This window comes from Antedon bifida, chromosome 4 (assembly GCF_963402885.1).
Source record: "Antedon bifida chromosome 4, ecAntBifi1.1, whole genome shotgun sequence".
In the NCBI taxonomy this organism is placed as follows: Eukaryota; Metazoa; Echinodermata; class Crinoidea; order Comatulida; family Antedonidae; genus Antedon; species Antedon bifida.
This window is the reverse complement of record NC_136229.1, coordinates 31,296,321-31,318,654: the sequence shown is the minus strand read 5'-3', so window position 1 is coordinate 31,318,654 and position 22,334 is coordinate 31,296,321. Positions and strand designations below refer to the sequence as shown.

Sequence of the window (22,334 nt, the reverse complement as noted above, 5' to 3'; positions counted from 1 at the left end):
TTCAGCCCTAAACAAATTAAATTTAAAGACTCATTTTCAATATACTGATATAAGACCAGTGCAGGCAAGCATGATGCTATATATATATTCAGATTTTGAATAAAAACCGAAGTTCACAAAGCTTCACTCAGTTTGAAAGCCTTTAGAGCATACTGTTTTGCATTATAGTATAGTATGCAAAGGTTCAATTTGAAATCACCTCAAACAGCCTACCTACTTTCAATTTCTAGTATAGTAAAATATTTTTCCATCTTTTATTTTCTTTTCCTTTATGGTTTTCAAAATCGACAGGAAATATCCTTTTAAGTCAGAAAATGGCATGTTTGTTTATTAAATCTCTACATAAGACATAAGAATCTTTACTTCATGTCTAAATGATCATCCTTTAATGCATTTGCTATCGATTTATGTAAACAGCAAAGATAAAATTCAATTTTTTGTGTTGTAAGATATAAAATACTAAGCAGGACATTCCTCTGCCATAACAATTATGCTGCAGCCAGATTGCATTAATTATCTGCCACCTATTGATTTAAGAGGCCGTTACTTTAAGCCCTTTTCACATAGAATTGTGGCAATCTCCCAGTAAGCAAGCCGGTATTATTGCCGGTCTAGACCCATTCACACAGAAGGTAATATTAATACGGTAATTATACCGTTTTCTGTGTGAAAGGCCACAGTGTAAAAGGCGCAATATTTAAAGATTACTGTCTTCATAAAATAGAGGTCGCACTTTTTTAGAAAAAAGTAACTTTTTTAGAAAAAAATAACTGCCCGATCGTGATGGCCATTTTACAGAAACAAAATCTATTAGGCCTACAAATAGACGCGAATTTAATTATCAGAAGCTGTTATGAGCTAGCACCAGGCATGCGCACCGGAGGATGTTCCTGCTAGAACTATGCTAACTAGGGCCTAGGCTTACGTACATTACAGCAAGTTAAATAATCTTTGAACCAACATCTGTTATATTTTTATTATTATTGGCCGTATTCTTCCATTGTATTATTTACACACTAACCTAAAAAAATATATATATATTGATATAATCTAATAATTTTGCCTAAAATAATTGCCACAGTCTTTCTCAATCAAGGAAAATGTCCCGAATTTATCCTTGCTTTGCTGCATAAGCAGGCATTATATTGTAGACTCTTTCACACAGATCAGGCTTTCACACATAAGCTGGCGTTCGCGAATTACCGCAATATTACCGTCTTACAGCTCTGTGTGAAAGGGGCTTTAGACTTCTAAATAGTCATATGCAAATAAAGTATGTCGGTCTTCAGTTATGATATACTCTACGGTCCTGTTTCTGCTGCTGCATTTCTTTTTAAATTATTTTATTTGTATATGACGGTCAAAAATCTCCCTTATTTGCATGTGTTTGTAAATTTCGCTAAGATGGGTAAGTAGCTGTTGTACATAAGCTTACTACAGCAGAACATGTCCTTCACAGTTCCATTTAATCTATGATAATGCTATCAAAAGACACCTGCTAAATGTATTAATTATTATTATAATGAGTATATTGAACACATACAGGTGTTTCAACAGGTGATTAGTCTTAAGCTTATTGTGATATCATAGACCTGTATTCCCAGAAAATTGTTTTGTAAATAATATAAAAGCTTCTGGTTGTCATGACAATTGCAAGCATAATTAATAAGCAGTTTATGTATGTAATCAGTAATCCGCAACTCATAACATTCATTATTTGTATGTTTAATTTATAAATTTCATCTAGAAATATGTTTCTTTTTATTAGAATGTATCTATATTGTAATGTTGTGTGGCGCAGTGTGTTGGACGTTTGACTATACGATATTGAACTTCCATAATTTTCTCTTAGGAGAACTAAAATGAAAGATTTTAAATTGAGATCATCCAGTACAAGAGACCAACATCATTCATCATTGCAAAGCATTTAAACAATAATTATATGGTAGCCAACTTAAAAAATTGCTGAAACATCCTGAGCCACAGAATGTTCCTTGGACAGAATAGTCTTGGGTTAGAATCGTCTTGGGCCAGAATGGTCGTGGGTCAGAATGGTCGTGGGTCAGAATGGTCTTGGGCCAGAATGTTCCTTGGAAAGAAAATCCTTTCCACAACCTGTGGGGCTCAGGTTTACTTAAGGAATTATTACAATTTCCAAGAAACATTGTGTATTACCAGGGAAGAGTTAAATTACTATTAATACTATTATTACTATTAATTAATTACATTAATTAGAGTGTAATTTAACTCTCCCCTGGTATTACTTACTAGAAGGTGAGCGAATACACCATCTAGTAAACAAACTATATTCCTATTAAGCTCTGTCTATACTATCAAACTATTTTGACAAAAAAAGTGTGATGTGTCCAAATATGGTAGTAACATACCCAAATATATGAAATCATCCTGTCCATATATGGGCACATATCACATTTTGTTTGTCACATAAAGTCTGATAGTGTAGACAGAGCTTAAAAAAGATATACTTTTTTATATAGAAACAAATCATTTTGAATAAAAACAGTTTTATACCATAATTAACAATCAACTTTATAGGACAATAAACATTCACATAATATTTGTATTCTCACATAAAAGTAATCATTATATATCAAGGTAGTGGAAGAGTTGTCATGACAACATAAATTAAAAAGATTGGCACACTGCAATTTCATTAAAACCATAGCACAACATATGTGATGCTAATTTTTAATTTGAATGGAAGGTAAAAAATATTAGAAATAACGAATAATTTTGACTGATGGAATCAAGTGAGTGGTTTCATTGTACAGATCACTTGACAACTTTCGTATGCTGAAATATTGCTGGTATTGTAGTTGATATTGTAGTTGATATATTACATTGTTGAGGATGCACATCCTGCAAATAAAAGGAGCATGCCAGGTTGGGAACTCTCTTTCTCCCGGCTCATGTTAGCTCGTTCAATGTGTAGAACCAAAGATGTGTGTACTTGTTGATTATGTTATTGCAGCCTGGCTAACTAATTCGTAAGAGTTACCATACATAATATTATTTTATTCAAAATCTGATTTCTAATTGTTTTGGAACCACACCTTTTCCCACTTTTGTAAACTCGAGAACAACATGGCAACTGAATAAAATAGTTGATAAAATATACACACAAACAAAAAACAATTATAGAATTCATTTTAATTTTGTTTATCCACTTCTTCAGATTGTTGCTAACTCGAACAAAAACAAAATATGGATAAATTACATGGTTTCACTGAAACTCAAACATAATCAATCAATCATCGACATTTTTACTCCATAATCAAAAATAAAAACATATTCAAGTACAATAAAAATAATATGATAATGGAATGGGATACAAAATTAAAGCACAAGTGCTTTAAACATGTAACCCTAACAAAAAAGATCAAACAGTAGTACAAACAAACAAAAACAAATCAGGCATCCTATAAAGTAATAAGCTTGTTGAGCACTTATTGAGCATTTGAGGATTCAAAATTAATTTGCGTATGAATTAATCACTCAACCTAAAGAGTAACATCAAAACATCATTCTGACTGTGTAACAGTTTATTAAAAAATGTAATCATGCACAAAGTTCTAAAATAGAAAATTTGTAAACATTATTTGTTTTGCTCAAAGCGTTTATGAAAATCTGTAATCACATAATTACATAAATGTTTATTTTGGAAATAAGCGGACACAATGCAAATTGTTTCCTCTCAAACTTAAAGGTAAAACACTGATCAATCATTCACCTGGAATTGAATATTATGCATGTAAAACACATTTTGGTAAATTGCTCCAGTATGGGCGTGTCCAGCTTAGTTTACACCCAATTGGACCAATCATTGCTAATTTTTGTGGGGGAAGGTAACTTAGCCAGGTAAATTGCTAAGCCTGAACGCCCTTTAGATATTGAATTGATATATTGTAATTTTAGGTTAAAAGTAATTATGGATGGATTATTACTTGTTGATGAACAAGAGATTATCTATTTAGAAATGTCATTGATATAATTTGTAGTTATTAACTACTGCACAGTCATTTAACATTGCTATTCAACCTTTTGCATGGTTTTAATCATTCTAAGGACATTTTTTAAACCATCTGTAAAACTTGAACCATAATAAAACTTTTAATTGATGATATTGTTACTTTAGATATCAATTAAAAAGAAAATTAGATATAAACAAAATTTGGGAAAAAACTATTAATCTTACATCTTGTACAATAAAAACACAAATGGTGAATTAATGACATTGTAATTATAGAATATCAACCATCAATTAAAAATATTTAATGAATGAAAATAAATCATCTTTGGAAAGTACCAGACAGATTAATACAAAAAAACAAACAACAAAACAGTAACTCTTGTCTGATGCACCAAAGTTAAACAATGTGAATTGATTAATGTATTTATAGTAACTTAGAAAAATTTAATGACAATCTCTACAAAACCTCAAAACACACTATTTTGTCACGCCAGGTATAAATATAGAAAAAAGATTATCGGGTATAATGTAATGTTATCAAAACTTTCACAGAATATTTGAGACACAAGATTTATGTAAACGAGACGGTTAGCAGTTTTTTTGCATTTTTTATACAGTATAGCTCTAATAAATGATATTGATTGATTGAATAGATAATTGGATGTCTATAAATGAACACCAAAAACCCCCTTCCTCCACACATCCTTCTTACAAATCTGTGAGATCTGTCTGCACAAGACAGGCAAACTGGCGGTGGTGCCGTCGAGCATCACAGATGCCTCAAAACATTACTATCACTGTACACCCTTTGGCATTAAACTCTGAAGCAGACATTACTACTTTTCCCTCTTCCCTTGCTCTATTATCAAACATTATTTGAAAAGATCCCAAACAGGTGCAATTGCATACCATGCCATCCATGCCGAGACGGTTAGCAGTTTTTTTGCATTTTTTATACAGTATAGCTCTAATAAATGATATTGATTGATTGAATAGATAATTGGATGTCTATAAATGAACACCAAAAACCCCCTTCCTCCACACATCCTTCTTACAAATCTGTGAGATCTGTCTGCACAAGACAGGCAAACTGGCGGTGGTGCCGTCGAGCATCACAGATGCCTCAAAACATTACTATCACTGTACACCCTTTGCCATTAAACTCTGAAGCAGACATTACTACTTTTCCCTCTTCCCTTGCTCTATTATCAAACATTATTTGAAAAGATCCCAAACAGGTGCAATTGCATACCATGCCATCAAACTTCCAAGGATTAGTAATTACGATTCATAATAAAAGATATCACATGCTAAAAATTGTCTTTACATAGGTCATAAAGAAAAGGCAAGCTTTCAGAACAAAACAGATACTAGAATTTTTAAGTATGATATTTTGTTTTCTAAATGTTAGCACTGTAAATTTTAATACCCGGAGGAAAAACCATAAAACTCTACAAAATGCAATCTATGTTTGGTCATAAATTGTCTAAGATCTTGATATCTTTGCATTGTAAATTCCAAGTGCTTTAATTTCAAGTCAGTACAGAAAATATTTGTTAGTGCGTTTCTTTTTCAAATTGGTAAATTTAAACTTTACCTTGAATCTTCGGGAAATTTGTTTAAACAATCTTGCATAACTTCATTTTGAAATTGCAATTAATTACAGTTAATATTTCTTATTGTTCATGATTTTGTTTTAAACGTTTGTCTTTGCCTGTGCAACCCATAGGCTCGGGGGGCTCCTGAGTTTAGCCAGTGAGCGCTCATAACCTAGTTACGCCACTGTCTATTGTCTATGGGTTTACCAACATCTTTTATTGATCAACACTTAAACAACTTTGGGTGTCCAATCCATCAAAGTTTGTATCATAACAGCTACCAATCCCAGGGTCGTTTGTCCAAATCTTATTAATGTATTATCTTAGAAATTACAAAGTGAATAATGATAATTGCATAGAAGAAAATGAAAAAGAAGTAAAAGATGTTGACCAAATCATCAAATTATATTTAATATTCAAAGCAACCTAGGCTACCTAGTTGTAGACAATTAAAATTACATTCAGTCTATGTACATATGTACTCAGCTAGTGCACATAATTTTTCATGCAAGATACTATATCTAAAAGCAGATAAAACGCATCGCAATTGAACAATTGAAGTGTTACTGCCTCATCGTACTATGCAAACCTGGTTTAAAATTCAAGTCATGCATTTTAATTTAGACTCAACATTATTTTGCCTTATCTTGTATGCGACTCAGAGAGTCATGTGATAGTCACACCAACGGCAGAAAAATCTCATTTTCATAGTAATCAAAGAATATTATAAGAGCCAGGCTCCGCAGGCAAAATAGATGTCTGTTTTACAAACAGATATGGAAATTTGTATTGTAGAATTATTTATCTATAAATATTTTAAATTTATTTTAAACTTTCAATTTTTTTCATCTTGTGTATATGTTTTTCTTTATTATTATTTAATAGGGAGTCTGCTTTATTAGCAAGTAGCCTAACAGCTACTGGCCTCTCCAAACTGTCATAAATAAAATACAAATAAATATTAAACCTTTTTATTTTTCATACACATCCAAGAGCATGAAATTTAATTGTCTATCATGGAAGTGTATCAGGCTGTGAAATTCAAATGCATTTTTTATACCATTATTATTTATTTACTATTTCAGTACTATTTTCGATCATAAGTATCAATTTTAAGCAACAGTGTATTAATTATCAGTATTTTTTTCTATTAACTTATTTATTTTAATGCGATTATAAATATTTATTAGGGAAGATTAAATCACCAGCATAATATAAATCAATATAAACAGTGTTAAGGTCTAATAACACAGTTGTTTATGGCGGTATAATGCTGTATGTTTGTTTGCTTTATTTTACATACTCTAATTAACAAGCTGTCTCTATTGTTACAGGTTACACCAGGACAAACTAGTAACAGATTGTTCACAGATTCTATAAATAGATAAATGAACCGAATCTGGGCATTTTAACAATTTACTAATGCTGTTGTTATTGATATGAATCAGGTAAATGACCAATAATGTATCCATTTACTTTAATTCAATAGTACATTGTCCTGCCAATCACATCCTTTATAGGTTCACTAATGGGCATAATAGTATATTGGTTTCATGGTCAATATACAATTGCATATTGTCATATTAGGGATCATTTAACTGTATTACTGCAGTAATTGATTACTGCAGTAATGTGTCAAGATAGTATCAATGGAAGACGTTCCAACCCCAAAGGTAACAATTTTGGGAGGTTTACTGTACATCGGATATGATGCGTTTTAATTGATTTGACACGCGTTTTAATTGATTTGACACTCGTTTTAATTGATTTGACGCACGTTTTAAACTGACCACAACATACTTCGCACAATCAGCATTTCAATGTTTACCAGAGGTGCACCGTGCATTCTAGCAACTAATCAGACGTAATTACAGAACCTTAAACCAGTAAAAGTGGCACATTGTAAGCAAATTTAGCAGTAATTTCTGAAATTAATTTACAATCAGTAGAAAATTACTACTGTATACTCAATATGACTAACAGTAACACACAATTTTACAAAATCCATAAAAATAATATGACGAACAATTACAGTACCTATCGATGTATAAACAAAATTAAACTACAGTATCAATTTATAAATACATAATATTTCATCCTTTATTTTCACAAATAATATTGTAAATTAAATTTAATACGGAGTATTATTAGTAGATAAATATTATTTTTTTTGGTTTTAGATGTTATTTATAGTCATTATACGACTATTAAAATATCAATAAGATACTTTTATCACTCTGAATACTGTATGTCCTTACGAACTTTCTACAGCAAGAGCTGTTTCAGAAATTAAGACAATTATAAATCTATGGTTTATTTATGAAAAATATTTGTTGATTGCAATAACAAGAATATTCTTAGTAATTAACAGAGTAATATGAAAATACTACAGATTTGATTTGATGCCTTCATATTAAAAAGTACAAGGGTAGATTGCTTTAAAAACGGATTATAACCGGTCTTAGCGCTTAGCCGGCTATAATTCGTGACGTAGCAAGTAGTCTTATATTATAGACCATTGTTATACCGCGGTTTAACCTGTAAGCAGTCTTTAAAATTAAAGGCTACTCGAAGGAGTCTTAAATCAGTATTAAACCTGTTTTGGTAACATGTTGTTGCTGATAAAATATACCTCGGTAGTACTGATCGTGAAAGACAACACATTGAACGCGTTTTCCGTGTTTACAGTAGATCATATAAGAACGAATCTTTTATATAGACAATAGATTTTCTTGCGCTGAAATGTAACCGATTATTAACATTATTGTGGATTGAGCAAGCTTAACAAACTTTATCTTATTTGTTATTCTACGCATAAAGTGCATCCTCAATTTTTTACTGTTCACGGTCTTTGCTAAGACTGTTTTATAGCAATGGTCTAACAGGGGTGGCTTTAGTAAGACCATCCAACTGATAAAGATGGCTTTGGACCATCAGTAAAAACTGTTTTATAGTAATCCGTTCCTGATTTTATTTTTTAAATCCATAATACAATAATAGGATACATCAAATGTTTATATTTTATCAATGTATTAAATCCATCTGGAATATATGTATAGTAAATTTTGTATTTTGTATCTTATTTTTATCACACATGCTATACTGTCACCCACAAGGTTATTAGAAATGTACACAGATTTTAAAAGAATCCTATTGTTGTTTACTAAATACACAGGCAACTTCACCTACAGTAATTACTACTATGCAAATATGTGCATTACCAAGTGGCACAAAACAAACAATGTATCTTTTATCTTGTCATGTAATTTATCATTGGACATGATGAATTTAGAAAATGCGATAAGCCTCGACGTACCAAGGTTTTATCGATTGTAAATTAGCTTTGAATTCTTGCCCCTCAGCACAATTGCAAATAATTATTCAAATTTTAGTTTTAAAATATTGTTTTAATAGCGATGTAATCAATTATAGAGTATATCGTTTGAACATTTCGTTCAGTGAAAGAGTTTGGTGAAATGTTAACTGGACACCAAATTATAGAGCCCGTTTCTAGAGCAAGAGCTTACGAATTTGAATACCGTATTTTGAAAGAACTGTATTTTCTTGACAACAGAAACCAAAAAGAACCAAATTAAAAATGATTCAAGTCTTCAAAATCGTCACATACCGGTTTTAAAAATTGATTTCGATAAAGGAATTTAATTAGACTCAATCATCAACTAGCAACTTTCAGTTGTAATTAATGTATTAAATACATAGCCTAAACGACAGAATTTGTGAGTTTGAAAAATGTTTTTCTCTTAAACAAAAATTTCTAGAGATTTTGTTAATTATTCAGGAGATCAGATAAAAAATTGGAATGCTCCCGGATAAATCGGGAAGGTTGGAAAGTCTGCATTTAGCATTTTTTATTTGCAAGCTTCATACAGTTGTTGAAAATTGTATGAAATAGCTTAAATCTAATTTATGTCACCATAGTAATCAACACAGATATATTCAAATGAAATGCAAGCTACACTACAAGTAATTGTAGAGTAACCTGAGAGAGCAATAAAGTCATTATTGTCATTATTAATTATTGATTCGAGGAATAAAAAATTATAAATTATCAGTATGATATGAGACAACAATAGCAAATAAATGCATTCATATTTCCATGTACAATAGAATGCAATACCTGATAGAGTTACATAACCATCCACCAAGAAAATTGTAATAATAGAGAGAAAATTAAAAGACAATTTATTTTAAGTTAAACCATTTCCAAAGAAATGGAATGTTTTTGCCAATTTTGAAAATTGTAAACAATCCATGAATTAGATTCCAGAGCATGTTTTTCGATCTACTGTAGGTCCTTTGAACCCCAAGTTGAACTACTCGTCGTAAGTCATGTAACTGCTCCAGAGAGTTTAATACTGACATGAGAGAGAGTGGTTTTACAAATTAAATTGATGATGATGCATTATGAATGAATTCAAAGATGATATTCACGTATCATCATCATAACAATGCAACAACAGTAATTACTATTTTAAAGGATCAAAAAGACTTACCTGTCGCCATAGAAACGAATCATCCTTATTACCAATTGCAACACATATGATTTGTACAAGTCCTAGTACGATACTGCCGAATACTGCAAGTCGCATACGCAGCGGTAACAGCGCGTACGTCATGTATACAATAAATAAAGTCGTCCAAACGCCTGTTGAAGCATCTTGAGGCTCTGTATTAAATACATCAATGCTAATCACAACGCACATTATCGTTAGTACAGAATAACAACTTATTTTTAATTGTTTTTGCGTAAATGAATTCCTATTGCACACAACAGATATTGCAATGAACAGAAGAACAAACATACCTAAGCAAACTCCCGTGTAAATGTTGAAATACCCTGACACGTAGTGACAGAGGATTTGAACGAGACATAATAAGCTAACCATTAATAAGTAACTTGACAAATTGCTACGATTTAAACCAAAAAAGTACCTCTGATACAGTTGTTCAAGTTTCACCGATTTAAATTTTTTTGAGCGAAACACCTTAGAAACAGTCGCGATGATTTCCGTAAAAGAGTAACCTCTAGTTTCATTGTGACATTCTAAAATCTGTACCTTCGCATGCCCGTTTTTCTCATGTAATTCAACCGAATTAAAACTGATGTCCATTCCACTATTGCTGGCTTTCTCAACATCATTTGGCTCATCCCACGCTTTTTTTGATGTTGTGCTCGGAGGTCGTGACAACTCGCTTTTTCTTCTGTCTTTGTGATAGCGTACATTTTTGTTACTTGTTCGATTGTTTTGTTGATTATATCCGTTATCTGCGTTTTCTTGTTTTTTGCTGGAATCCCACGCCTTTTTGTGTTTTCCTATCAAACTTGACGAAGAAGACGGTCGTGAATTCTTAACGGCATCATTAGTTTCCATGACTTTTGTTCTGAAAGGTAAAGAAAAATATAATTTGTGAGTGAATAACACAATCGTTTTGAATCTAATATCCAGAATTCTGAATCAAACTCGACAGAGTTTAAATGCCAAAATAAAACAGGTGAATAATAAATGAGCTGTATTTTCTAATTCACATCACTATGTGTTTTAAAAACCAGGGCCGTAGCCAGCATGAGGCAGACCAAACAAGAAAACAGAAATTTTCAGTTTTCACCACCCACCTCAATCCCCTAGCACAGCTCATCGTATTTTATATAATTATATTTAAAGCGTCTTTGCCTCGTCTGTTTTTAACCTCTCGCTACGGCCTTGAAAACTAAATATTTATTCATTCATTCAATCTTTTATTTCAGAATCTTTGGTCCACAGAAAGTAAAATTACATATAAATGAATTAAAAATAAACAAGACTATTACTACTACTCATCTCAGGATGGCATTCCACCTGGAGAGCATTTTTGACTTATATAACCTGTTGCCTATAATCGTTATCGTTAATAAGTTTGATTTCAGTTTTTAAAAAAAAAGCACCATAAATACACAACTTTCATAATTCATTACAACATTGCTTAATACTTAATTTATGGGGTAATAAGCATTTTTTGCCGAGGTTTGCGTAAGACGGCAATAATCAATTGGAAAATGCATAAGACTTTTTTTAATTTTTTTTTTAATAATGCGTGCAAGTTAAGGTATGAACATGAGAGCACTTGAGGGACCACAACGTAGACTCTTTCAGAAGTGGAATTTTGTGAGCCACATAAACTTAGATATGTATGTATTGTAACGTTGTCTGTCCATGCTACTCATGAAATACCAAGTGCCTTAATGCAGTAAGAGAACTGAAATTACCAAAAGGTCAATTTGATCAGAGAATCACAGAATCATACATCAAAGAAAAAACATGATTTTGATGCCAACTACCATTATATATATTTATTTGGTCGCTAAAAATCAAAACTATAGGCCCTAGTATACAGAATTTTACTGAACTGTAGGTAATTTTATGATTATAAGAATTTAAGATTCCTGTTTTTTTAGTTTAAATTTCTAAAACCTTACCGACAAATAACAAAAGAAACTGATTCACAAAACTATACACATTACATTTACATTATTTACATTATTTACATCAGGCTTAATTCTAATGAATAGCCCATCTCATCTTAAGCTTACCACCTACAATACAGTACTTAGCCTATTAGTATAGGCTACTTCCAAAAGTAGTGTACATTTTAAACAGAAAACGTGGTTATTGTTATAGACTTACTATGCTGTACACTTGAGCACGGATTCATTTAAAAGCATGTATCATTTTCTTTTATATGATGGTCTGTTTACAAAACACGAATGTCCTTTTGTCATACGTACCGATAGTAGGCCCACACACAACATCCATTCACTTCCGACAGACAACACAAACAACAGGCCTCCGTCTAAGGCCTTTTAGTACTTTAATTTAAGCATACTTACTTACTTTTTTCGTAACTCGTCGTCTACATGCCATCAGATTTAGGAATAAAATAGTTCGAAAATACTTTATATTTTGTTACACAATAGCCGGATATAGATGTTGACATTGTCCACTCCACCAAACATTGCACGATCATAAAGAAAGAAACACACCACTCCGCACGGACTTATTTACACAGAATGATGGTGGAGCATACAATTTCACAACGTTGCTAAGGAAATCAGTGACTTACGCCAAAGAACGCCCTCTTTTATCTTTAAAGTTTCTTCATTTTCAGAACTTTCAAAAAATCGATTGATGCGTTAATAATTTAATAACGTGTATATTGATCAATATTAGTTGCTCTTTACGTTTAGACTTTCTAAATTAAATTTATAATTAGGCCAGATAATGAATTGATTTCTTTTTGTATTTCCCCGTGTATTTCAAATGTTTTTTTTTGTTTTGTGTTTCTATCAGATATTTAAATTTGTGTAGACGTATGCAATTTTGCCATTTAGCCTGCAAGTGTAATATTTTGTAGGCCTATATGAAAGATTTATTGAGAATAAAATAAGGAAATATGGTTAATTTCATTTTTCCGATCTTAGATGACAGGAATAATAGGACTAATGCTTTATTTTATACTTCCTTAGTTTAGCTGTACACAATTCAAAATTCTTTAATCATCCCACACGGGGCAATTCAAATAAAAAGGTCCGACGTGTAACAACATAATGGCGAAAAAGCAAAGTCTGCAAATTGCCGCAGTGTACAGAATAAAATGAGGGATTTGATTACCGTACTGTTCTGTATAGTCACAAATTGAAACCAGCACACAAAATATTTTAGTAGCTTTAATAGTTTTTTTAATTTCCCCATAATTAATAATCATTGGTAAACAGTTACATTGTTTAATATCATTTTCACATAAATAAAAAAAGGTTTTATAATATTGGAATTACCATGGGTTAGAGGGACATTAACATCATAGTGAAATCATTAATTTGTTAGGTATAAAGGGTGACATTTTTGTAACAATACAAGGTGTGAAAACATCCTTATTGGTTCAATAATACATGTGTATTGTGATTACTAGATGAGTTTATTCATTCAGTTTTTGTTTGTATCACCTTATACAATCTAGTCATTTTGTGTAAACAACTTTTAACAGACACATCTGCTATTAATAACTAATTAGATTTTTACACATAACTTGTTGGGACAAATAGCATTCACAGAACTCACCATCTCAGACAATGACGGGTCTTAAAATAGATACAACAAGTAGGTGTAAAGCTAAATTTAAATCAAAACTTATTAACACATTTTTAATCATATACAAAACATTTTTGACAGTGTTTACAATCTGTATTCTATACTGGGATATACCTATGTTTATTGTACTGTTGTTGCATCAAATAAGGAAGATAGGGCAGTGTTTGTTTTCATGTGCAAATTCCTTTAGGAATAGGGAGGTTATAAATTTATAAAGTATTCTGTAAAATAATTCGCCTACAAAGCATCATCTGACGTCATACAGATGTTACTCAACAAGCCTCTTGATGTTCATGTTTTGTTCACATGTCTCTGAAGTGTTACCGCGTTGGTCCACTCTCACACAGCACCATGTTTACCATTCACAGTTCCTCTTCATAAAAATTTAATATTTAATAAAATGGATATTTTGGCTTTACATCATACCGCCCATGCCTCCCATTCCTCCCATGCCGCCCATTCCTCCCATGCCACCCATTCCTGGCATGGCATCTTTCTCTTCTTTTGGTAATTCTGTGACTACAGCCTCTGCCGTTGATAGAAGGGATGCTACACTTGAGGCATCTACCAGAGCTGTTCTAACAACCTGTCCAATACAAAACAAGCAGTGTATAACTAGGTGTAAAAATACAATGAAATCTACGAGGTCTACAAATTCTACACTACTAATACTACACCTAACACTACTAATAAAACTAACATATAACTGTATTTAATCACTACTGAACAAGAACAAGAATGAAAGCACTCAGAAACCAAGTGAAGTACTTGGCAAAATATTGCCACAGAGGGCGCATGTAGATATTTCGGCCCATGTTAAAAGAATACAAATTTTCTTTTTTTATTGGTGAAGTTATTAATGAACCGATTTTCTTGAATTTCAATAGGCATATGCTGTAAGTATATACCTATTTACACCTAAAAATTCAGAATAATAACTTAAAAATTGTAGTACAAACAAAGCAGTACTATAATTGGCAAAATTGTATTTTGCCAAGTAAAAAGTCTAGCTAACACTGTGGCATTCAAACTTATTAACATTTGGTTTTGTTGTTTTGGAGAATAGAATATGTTGGCAAATGTATGTTATTTGTACACACCTTCGTTGGATCAATGATTCCAGATTTAACCATACTGACATATTCATCCCTCAAAGCGTCGTAACCGATGTCATCTTCAGCGTTTAAGACCTTCTCAACAACTAGTTGTCCTTCGACTCCGGCATTCTGTGCAATTGTTTGGCATGGAATTCGTAAAGCACGACGGACAATGTTAACGCCTGAAAAACAACAAAAAAAACTTTCAGTTTCATAAATAATGCATTCATATCAATTTCCAATAATTAATCATTCAAGAGGCGAGGTATTAATATTCTATCACATTACCATTAGTGTTATATATAGTGTTAAGGTTGACTTTATAATGCTCAACATTTTTTCCCAAGTGCACTTATAAAATTGCAATTATTGAATAATTCAAGGAGACAGCTATTGATTTTTTATTTCCATTTACAGTGTATATATGAAGTGTGGATGAGTGGAGGTGTAGCTTGGTGGTCAAGATGCTCACCAACCAATCCCAGCGTTCGGGGTTCAAATCCTGTCGGATGTCAGGATTTTTTCCTCATAAAAAAATAACTCCATTCCTAAAGACTTCGTAAAACTGCGTAGAGCATGTTGTGTATTGTTTGCCATATTGGTATAGCAATGAAATTCGCTAATGGCAATCCTTGGCAATAAATTATAATAAATAAATTAATAACCATCAGGTTCATTGGACTAATGAGTCATTGTTAGTATGTAAGCTGGTAGAAATTACATCTATCCCAAGGTAATTTTTTTTTCATACCATAAAATCACTGATGCATTTAGGCATAGACGAAATACACACCCACCCACATGTATCGTAGCTCATAACCTAACCCCTAAATAACTTACATGATACATGCACCACATAGGATACACATAAAAGCTGTATTACCAAATTTTCCTTTGATACTGGGCAAATATTGTCATTGTGGCGATATAGCACTGATAATCAGGGACAATGGCTTTAAAAATGCTAAGCTCATTCACATAATTTTTTTGAAGCACTATTTTTTATTTTGGTGCCAACTTACCAGTTTTCTGATCATCATTCTCCACAACTAGGGTGTCTAAAACCTTCAAACAACGCAAGAGGGCAGTACCACCTCCAGGTACGATGCCTTCCTCCACGGCTGCACGTGTTGCACAGAGGGCGTCGTTTACTCGATCTTTCTTTTCATTTACTTCTAATTCACTTGCTCCGCCAACCTTAATGAAATTAAAAGCTTGGTTCAAATCAACGACATAATACTAGAGTATTTTTAATTTGTGGTGTAACAAAGTGTTCAGTTTCGGATGGATGAAATAATTTTGGCATTTGAAACTCAATACTTGTATGAAAATTTGTAGCATCAAAAACGACCTCTGATCCATCCCCATGTTCAAGTCTTTGATCAATGTGCGATACAATACAATAACTTTGGCAATCTGAACATACTTTTCTTTCATAATATTTAGTAGACTTGAAGGATTTAGTGTAACTTGAAATCTTCTTTAGCGTTTTACCTTAAGTACAGCAACACCATCAGATAACTTAGCGAGCCGTTCACTCAACTTTTCCTTTTCGTATTCTGATGTTACTTCTCCAATCTGCTCTCTGATCACATCAACTCGACTCTCGATCGCTGCTTTGTCTCCACCTCCCTGTAGCAAATACATAAATAAATCAAGCAAAATATAATATTTTGGACTATATTAAAACAATCTGCAGTCAACCATGTAAGTTCTAAATAACAATGGTTGACTGTGTATGTAATCATAATCATATTCCTTATTGCAGAAAAGAATTAATGTTAATTTACTCACTTTAAGGATCAAGGTATCATCTTTGGTGATGACAATCTCACCAACTTTTCCAAAGTCTTGAAGTTGCACCTCCTCCAACTTTGTTTCCACAGACTCATCACCAAATACCTAAAACACAGTGCGAAACCAAATGTTATTCTTATCTCCAAATACTAATTCTCTCAGTTTCAGTAATTCAAGACGCGATACAATTCATCATTCGTAGCAACAACAAATGACTTATCATTGAACAAGGGCGCTATATAATGATGTATACTTCATTCCATTCCAACAATCGCTGCTCAACAATAGATCATTGTGCTTTGGAGTTAGATGTCAATACAGTCAGTTAAGGCAGCTTCTCCTCTGTGTACAACCTACTCGTCTCAAAATATGAACAAGGTTCTTTAACGCGTACACGAATATTCTTTTTTATTTAACTGGACCTACAGTTTATGGAGCGAGTAAACCCTTGCCGATATAATAGATTACAATTCCATTCTGCCACACACTCACTCATTCACTCTCAGTCAGTCAGTCAGTATTGGCTATGTATTGGCTATGGCCTGTTGGGGTGATATCATCCCTCTCAGCCACACACTCACTCACTCTCAGTCAGTCAGTATTGGCTATGGCCTGTTGGGGTGATATCATCCCTCTCATCTATCTTGCTTTCAACCATTGAGAGCTGTATAGTAACACAACATTGCCATACTCACCATTCCACCAGTAGCAATGGCCATGTCTTGTAGCTGATTTTTTCGGTTATCCCCAAATCCTGGTGCTTTGACTGCACAAACTTGGAGGCCGACCTTTAACCTGTAAGTAGAAAAAAGGTAAACATAATTTGATTTTAACAAGACATTGCATGTCAAAAGATGCTGCAAGAACTTTGCTGTGTATGTTGGTAAATGTACCACATTTCAACTCATTAAAACATACAAGGGCACATGGATTGCAAAATAACACTCCATACTTGCACTGACCTATTCAATACAAGAGTACTGAGTGCCTCTCCATCCACATCCTCACTTATGATAATTAGTGGTTTCCTTTGTTGGTTAGCGAGTTCTAATGCTGGTACAATCTGTTGCACGCCAGATATCTTCTTTTCTGACAGCAGCAACAGGGCATCCTGGTATTCGACTTTTTGTCCTGATTAAAAACATTTAACACAATAATGGTGAATTTGATGAGTGTATAGAGAAAGAAGGCGTGGCATAATAATGGCAGAATCATTTAATTATTTATGAATCAAGCGAGTGAGTGGCCAAGCGGTTAAGACAGTGGAACCATTATAACGTAGCCATAACATCGGCAAGGGTTTGACTATAAACCAGTGTACATATCTAGCTCATGTGCACTTTAAAGAACCTAGTAGGGGTACCAGTACACACACAGTTACACACAGCCATTCACTGGGCCCTCTGGGAGAACAGTCTTTGATTGAAGAGGCTACCCAGTATAAAGAAATAATTATAAATAAATATACAAAAAAGGCTTTCCTATCTATTTTACGGTTAACCAAATCAAGCTAATAAACATGAAAAGAAATCATTAAACGTGCTCAGTGTTTTTTAGATTTTTCAATTACCTTTGTTTGTGTTTATAAAATATGGTGAAATGTATCCCCTGTCAAACTTCATTCCTTCAATAACCTCCAGTTCATCTTGCAGTGTCTTGCCATCTTTGACGGTCAAAACACCATCACGTCCAACTGCCTTCATGGCTTTTGAGATCAGGTTACCAATCTCTTTGTCGCCATTTGCTGAAATTGTTGCAACCTGAAAACAATTATTTAGAATGTGTATGGATACGGTAAGCACTGGATGAACATTTGAAAAAGGTCAATTTCTTTAAGCAATTTTAATAATTGGTCATACAGTCAACCCCCGGAAACCAACACTTCATAGTGGATAATGATAAAGATAAAAGATAATATATTCGTGACAATAATTCCAAGACTGAAAGCATGTCTAACCTGTGCAATTTCTTCAGGGGTCGTTACTGGTTTTGACAATTTCTTCAAAGCATTGACAACTTCATCGACTGCAATCATGACGCCACGGCGTATCTCAACTGGGTTAGCACCTTTGCTGATCTTCTCAAATCCCTCTTTGGCAATAGCTCGTGCAAGGACTGTGGCTGTGGTGGTACCATCTCCTGCCTCTTCATTCGTGCTGTTGGCAACATCTTGGACAAGACGAGCTCCTGTGTTTTGTAGTTTATCTTTTAATTCAATTGCTTTTGCAACGGTCACTCCATCTTTTGTGATCTTCGGTGCACCCCAGCTTTGTTCAATGATGACATTTCGACCCTGAAAATAAATACATTAATAATAATTAATATGAAACACAGATTTAAAGCATTCATTTCATAAATAGAAATAAAAGAGTGGTTTCATAATTTGTCTCAGAATCTAACAACATAATTTCTACAAAGTTAGTTCTAGAATTACAAACATAATTTGCTGAATGAGCACCTTTGGTCCCATTGTTACTGCAACAGCATCTGTAAGGAGGTCGACACCTTGTAACATAGCTGCCCTGGCTTCAGGTCCAAATTTAATGTCTTTGGCATAACCTCGTGCTAAGGCTGGTGTTATGTTCTTGGATGCGAGTTGGCGAGAAGCCATTGGCAATACGCTGTTCATACGATGCATTTTTAAATTTTCTGTGAAAATAAAGAAACTATTACTAATAAATTATACATTCATCACACTTTAATCTGACCATTTTTAAAACAATAATTTACATTTTTAATTCCTAATTTATTTACCATTGAGTTAACTAAAATAAAAAATATCTTGGTTGTTGAGTAAGTGTTGCCTATTTATTTCATATTCATATATCAATATTATTAATGCAAAAGATATTAGTCTGTAGTCTAGGTCTAGCCCTATTCTCTTGCACACTCTGATAAAGGACGAGTACGGCTGGAGCCCGGTTAAACACACGTGTGCGTGTGGTGGATTGCTATGCTAGCTAGTCTTAATTAAAAATAGTCGCCAGTCGAACACGTATTTACAAAAGAAAAACGGCTTATAATGTTTGTAGAAAATGAATATAATACTTACATATTTATTTCAATGTGTAAATTTAATAGATTTTTGTAAAACGTGGTGAATTTTATGGAGATTTGTACGGGAACCTTTCCCTGGATGATTTGAGCCTACAACAACCGATCAGCGAGCGATACAAGAAAACATGTGCGCAAACACCGGCCTTTAATTGTTGGGGCCCTACTTGCGCATTCTAAGGTCGTTCAAAGGTCATCCGCATATTATGAAACGTAAATTTATAATAAAATCAATTTCGCACAAGTGCATCATTTATAATACAAACTATTATATTAATATAGTTCAATTGATAGTTACTAAACTCTTATTTTAGGGAATGATATCGTTACTAAAACTGTGAATTTATTTATACAGCTTCAGGGCACATCTTTTCGAAGAACATTCTGGATCAAGTGTGGTGAAACCGCACTCTAATATTGCGTGTTATTTTATTTACGTTCATAAATGTTAATCAAAAGTTGACATAATTAAAGAAAGAATTGTTTAACATTACATGCAGTAATGCACATTTTTAGAGCGTTTTCTAAATTGCATAAAATCGCAGTTAATACAGCAAATTACCATTGAATTACGCATGCGCATTGAGAACACCGACCGGTCGACACCATGTGTGATTTTGTATCGTGAGAAAGGAGGGTAGTAAAGTTGTGTTGCTTTTTGAATTAGAATAATTGCATAATTTGTCAGAATTTTTTAAAATGGTGAGTAAATTTTGATTGCATGTTTTATAATGAATATAAAAATAGCTTAAACCGAGCGTTTTGTTTTCTGTGTCAGTCAAAAACATTAATGTTATAGCTAGGCCTAGGCCAGACAGGGAATAGGTCAATGATCATCAGTTGAGTTGAGTAGGCCGCCCTGGCTATCAACTTCAATCAAGCAAAAATCAAATGATGATGATACTTGACTTGTGGATGTGTGCCTCTTTGTAGTGAGGCTAGGTGTGGGCTAAACTGTAATCCAATGGATATGTATCTAATTTGGTTGGTATTGTGTATTTTCTTTTTGTTTTATAGGCAGCATTGAAGAATTTCCGTCCTCTGTTTGATCGTGTACTGGTAGAACGATTCCTGCCAGAGCTGAAAACGAAGAGCGGAATTATGATTCCCCAGAAAGGCCAAGCTAAAGTACTTGATGCAACGGTGGTAGCTACAGGACCAGGAGCAAGGATGGATGTAATTTCATCACTTCATTTTCCCTACAGATTTAAAATACACCATGCCTGGTTACAGTTTCGCCTTAAGATACAATTGCCCCAGCATTAGACTCTTAGAGACCTGTGGAACTAATATAATAAATGTGATCGTGATTTGTCAATTAAACAAGGCCATATACATGGCTGGCCCAGTCGTGTGCGCAAATTTGAGTTAAATAAATAATATACAAAGTTTAACACTGATTCGGTTCGGTTGGCGTAGTGGTGTAGCATTGAGTCTTTTATGGTTGTGGGTATTAACTATGAATTTTTTTTTTCTATAGGATGGTAAAAATCAACAAGTATCTGTTACTGTTGGCGACAGAGTACTACTTCCAGAGTATGGAGGCACTAAAATTACACTTGATGAAAAGGTGAGGAAGATGAGCTGTTGTTGTTGTATAGTGTGTTATACAATTGACAAGTGCATAACCACCCTAAACGCCTGTTCCAAATTGTAATAATGTGGCATTATTTTTTTTTTCAGGAATACCATTTATTCAGAGAGGGAGACATTCTAGCCAAGTATGAATCATGAAGATAACATTACCTGTAGAAACAAAGATTTATTTATACAAAGTATAATCCTGGCTAAAGATCGTCTGAAGGCTGAAGTGAAACCAATGACTTAGCATTACTAATTTTGTGACTGTTTGATTAGTATAGTAAATACAGTACATAGTTATGACCAACATGAAAAACAATTTAAATTTGTTATGGTGAAATTGGCAACAAGGAATAATAGAAATGTTAAATAATGTCAAATTGTATGGGTTCATGTGCGTTTAACTGCCTTTTTAATAAACATGAATAAAAGGTTCTTATTATATAGATGATCTGTTTTGTTTTGTCTAAAGCTCTGTCTACACAATCAAACTTTATGTGACAAAAAAATGTGCCCATATATTGGACATGATGATGTCATATCACTACTACCATATTTGGGCATATCACTACCATATTTGACACATCACACTTTGTTTGTCAAACTAGTTTGATAGTGTAGACAGAGCTGTAGTGGTGAATTACAGGCTGGCATTTGATGAAATCTCTTTAATACTTGTTCAGGTCAGTGTGATACAAAGCTACGGGGTGCCCCATTGGAGACATGCATAAAAAACATATTGCTGGCACACAGAGTTTGTCTGTGTGAATTAGCCTTTAAGCTGATCCCTCCGAGTACATGTGGCAAGTGCTTGTATGAACAACAACTCTCCTAGACCTCCATGTTGTTAACACTAATGTACCTCAATCAATTGTATATGTTTCAGAGATACATCAGGTGGTCGGGTTGAGGGGGGGAATATTATGTTTGACCATTTTTTTTTTTGGCTTTTAATCTCAGACCAAGCCAAACTACAATAAAGAGCATAAATTTTAAACATAGCTATAGTCTGATAGATATAATGATACATTATGTTGATAGAATGGCAATATGGCAATACATAATTTGTTCA

The 22,334-nt window shown here is 33.2% G+C and overlaps 3 protein-coding genes across 4 annotated transcripts in view; 1 reads left to right on the top strand and 2 right to left on the bottom strand.

The window, feature by feature from the left end:
* Positions 1 to 12,736, bottom strand: part of LOC144841402 (adenylate cyclase type 5-like) — a 37,499-nt gene extending 24,763 nt beyond the window's left edge. Inside the window, exons 1-2 of the mRNA XM_078697727.1 lie at positions 12,480 to 12,736; positions 10,104 to 10,992 (exon numbers count right to left, since the gene is read on the bottom strand). Coding sequence (XP_078553853.1) covers positions 10,104 to 10,982 — 879 coding nt within the window. The 5' untranslated portion in view covers positions 10,983 to 10,992; positions 12,480 to 12,736. The remainder of the gene's footprint in view (positions 1 to 10,103; positions 10,993 to 12,479) is intronic.
* A 562-nt stretch (positions 12,737 to 13,298) lies between these two features.
* On the bottom strand, positions 13,299 to 19,827 carry LOC144839130 (60 kDa heat shock protein, mitochondrial-like). Its single transcript, XM_078694441.1, has 11 exons — positions 19,680 to 19,827; positions 19,086 to 19,276; positions 18,585 to 18,920; positions 18,198 to 18,387; positions 17,590 to 17,758; positions 17,323 to 17,422; positions 16,625 to 16,732; positions 16,325 to 16,462; positions 15,853 to 16,027; positions 14,834 to 15,012; positions 13,299 to 14,319 (listed from the first exon to the last, which is right to left on the bottom strand). The coding sequence occupies exons 2-11, from the start codon at positions 19,263 to 19,265 to the stop codon at positions 14,149 to 14,151; spliced, it is 1,746 nt and encodes a 581-aa protein (XP_078550567.1). The 5' UTR covers positions 19,266 to 19,276; positions 19,680 to 19,827; the 3' UTR covers positions 13,299 to 14,148.
* A 362-nt stretch (positions 19,828 to 20,189) lies between these two features.
* On the top strand, positions 20,190 to 21,708 carry LOC144841522 (10 kDa heat shock protein, mitochondrial-like). 2 transcript variants are annotated; one of them, XM_078697883.1, is made up of 5 exons: positions 20,190 to 20,383; positions 20,699 to 20,857; positions 21,162 to 21,251; positions 21,365 to 21,456; positions 21,510 to 21,708. In XM_078697883.1, exons 1-4 carry the CDS (start codon positions 20,381 to 20,383, stop codon positions 21,413 to 21,415), a joined length of 303 nt encoding a protein of 100 aa, XP_078554009.1. In that variant the 5' UTR covers positions 20,190 to 20,380; the 3' UTR covers positions 21,416 to 21,456; positions 21,510 to 21,708. The 2 variants fall into 2 exon arrangements, with proteins under 2 accessions (XP_078554009.1, XP_078554008.1); XM_078697882.1 differs by having other exon boundaries at positions 20,226 to 20,383; positions 21,365 to 21,708.
* Positions 21,709 to 22,334: the final 626 nt, after the last annotated feature.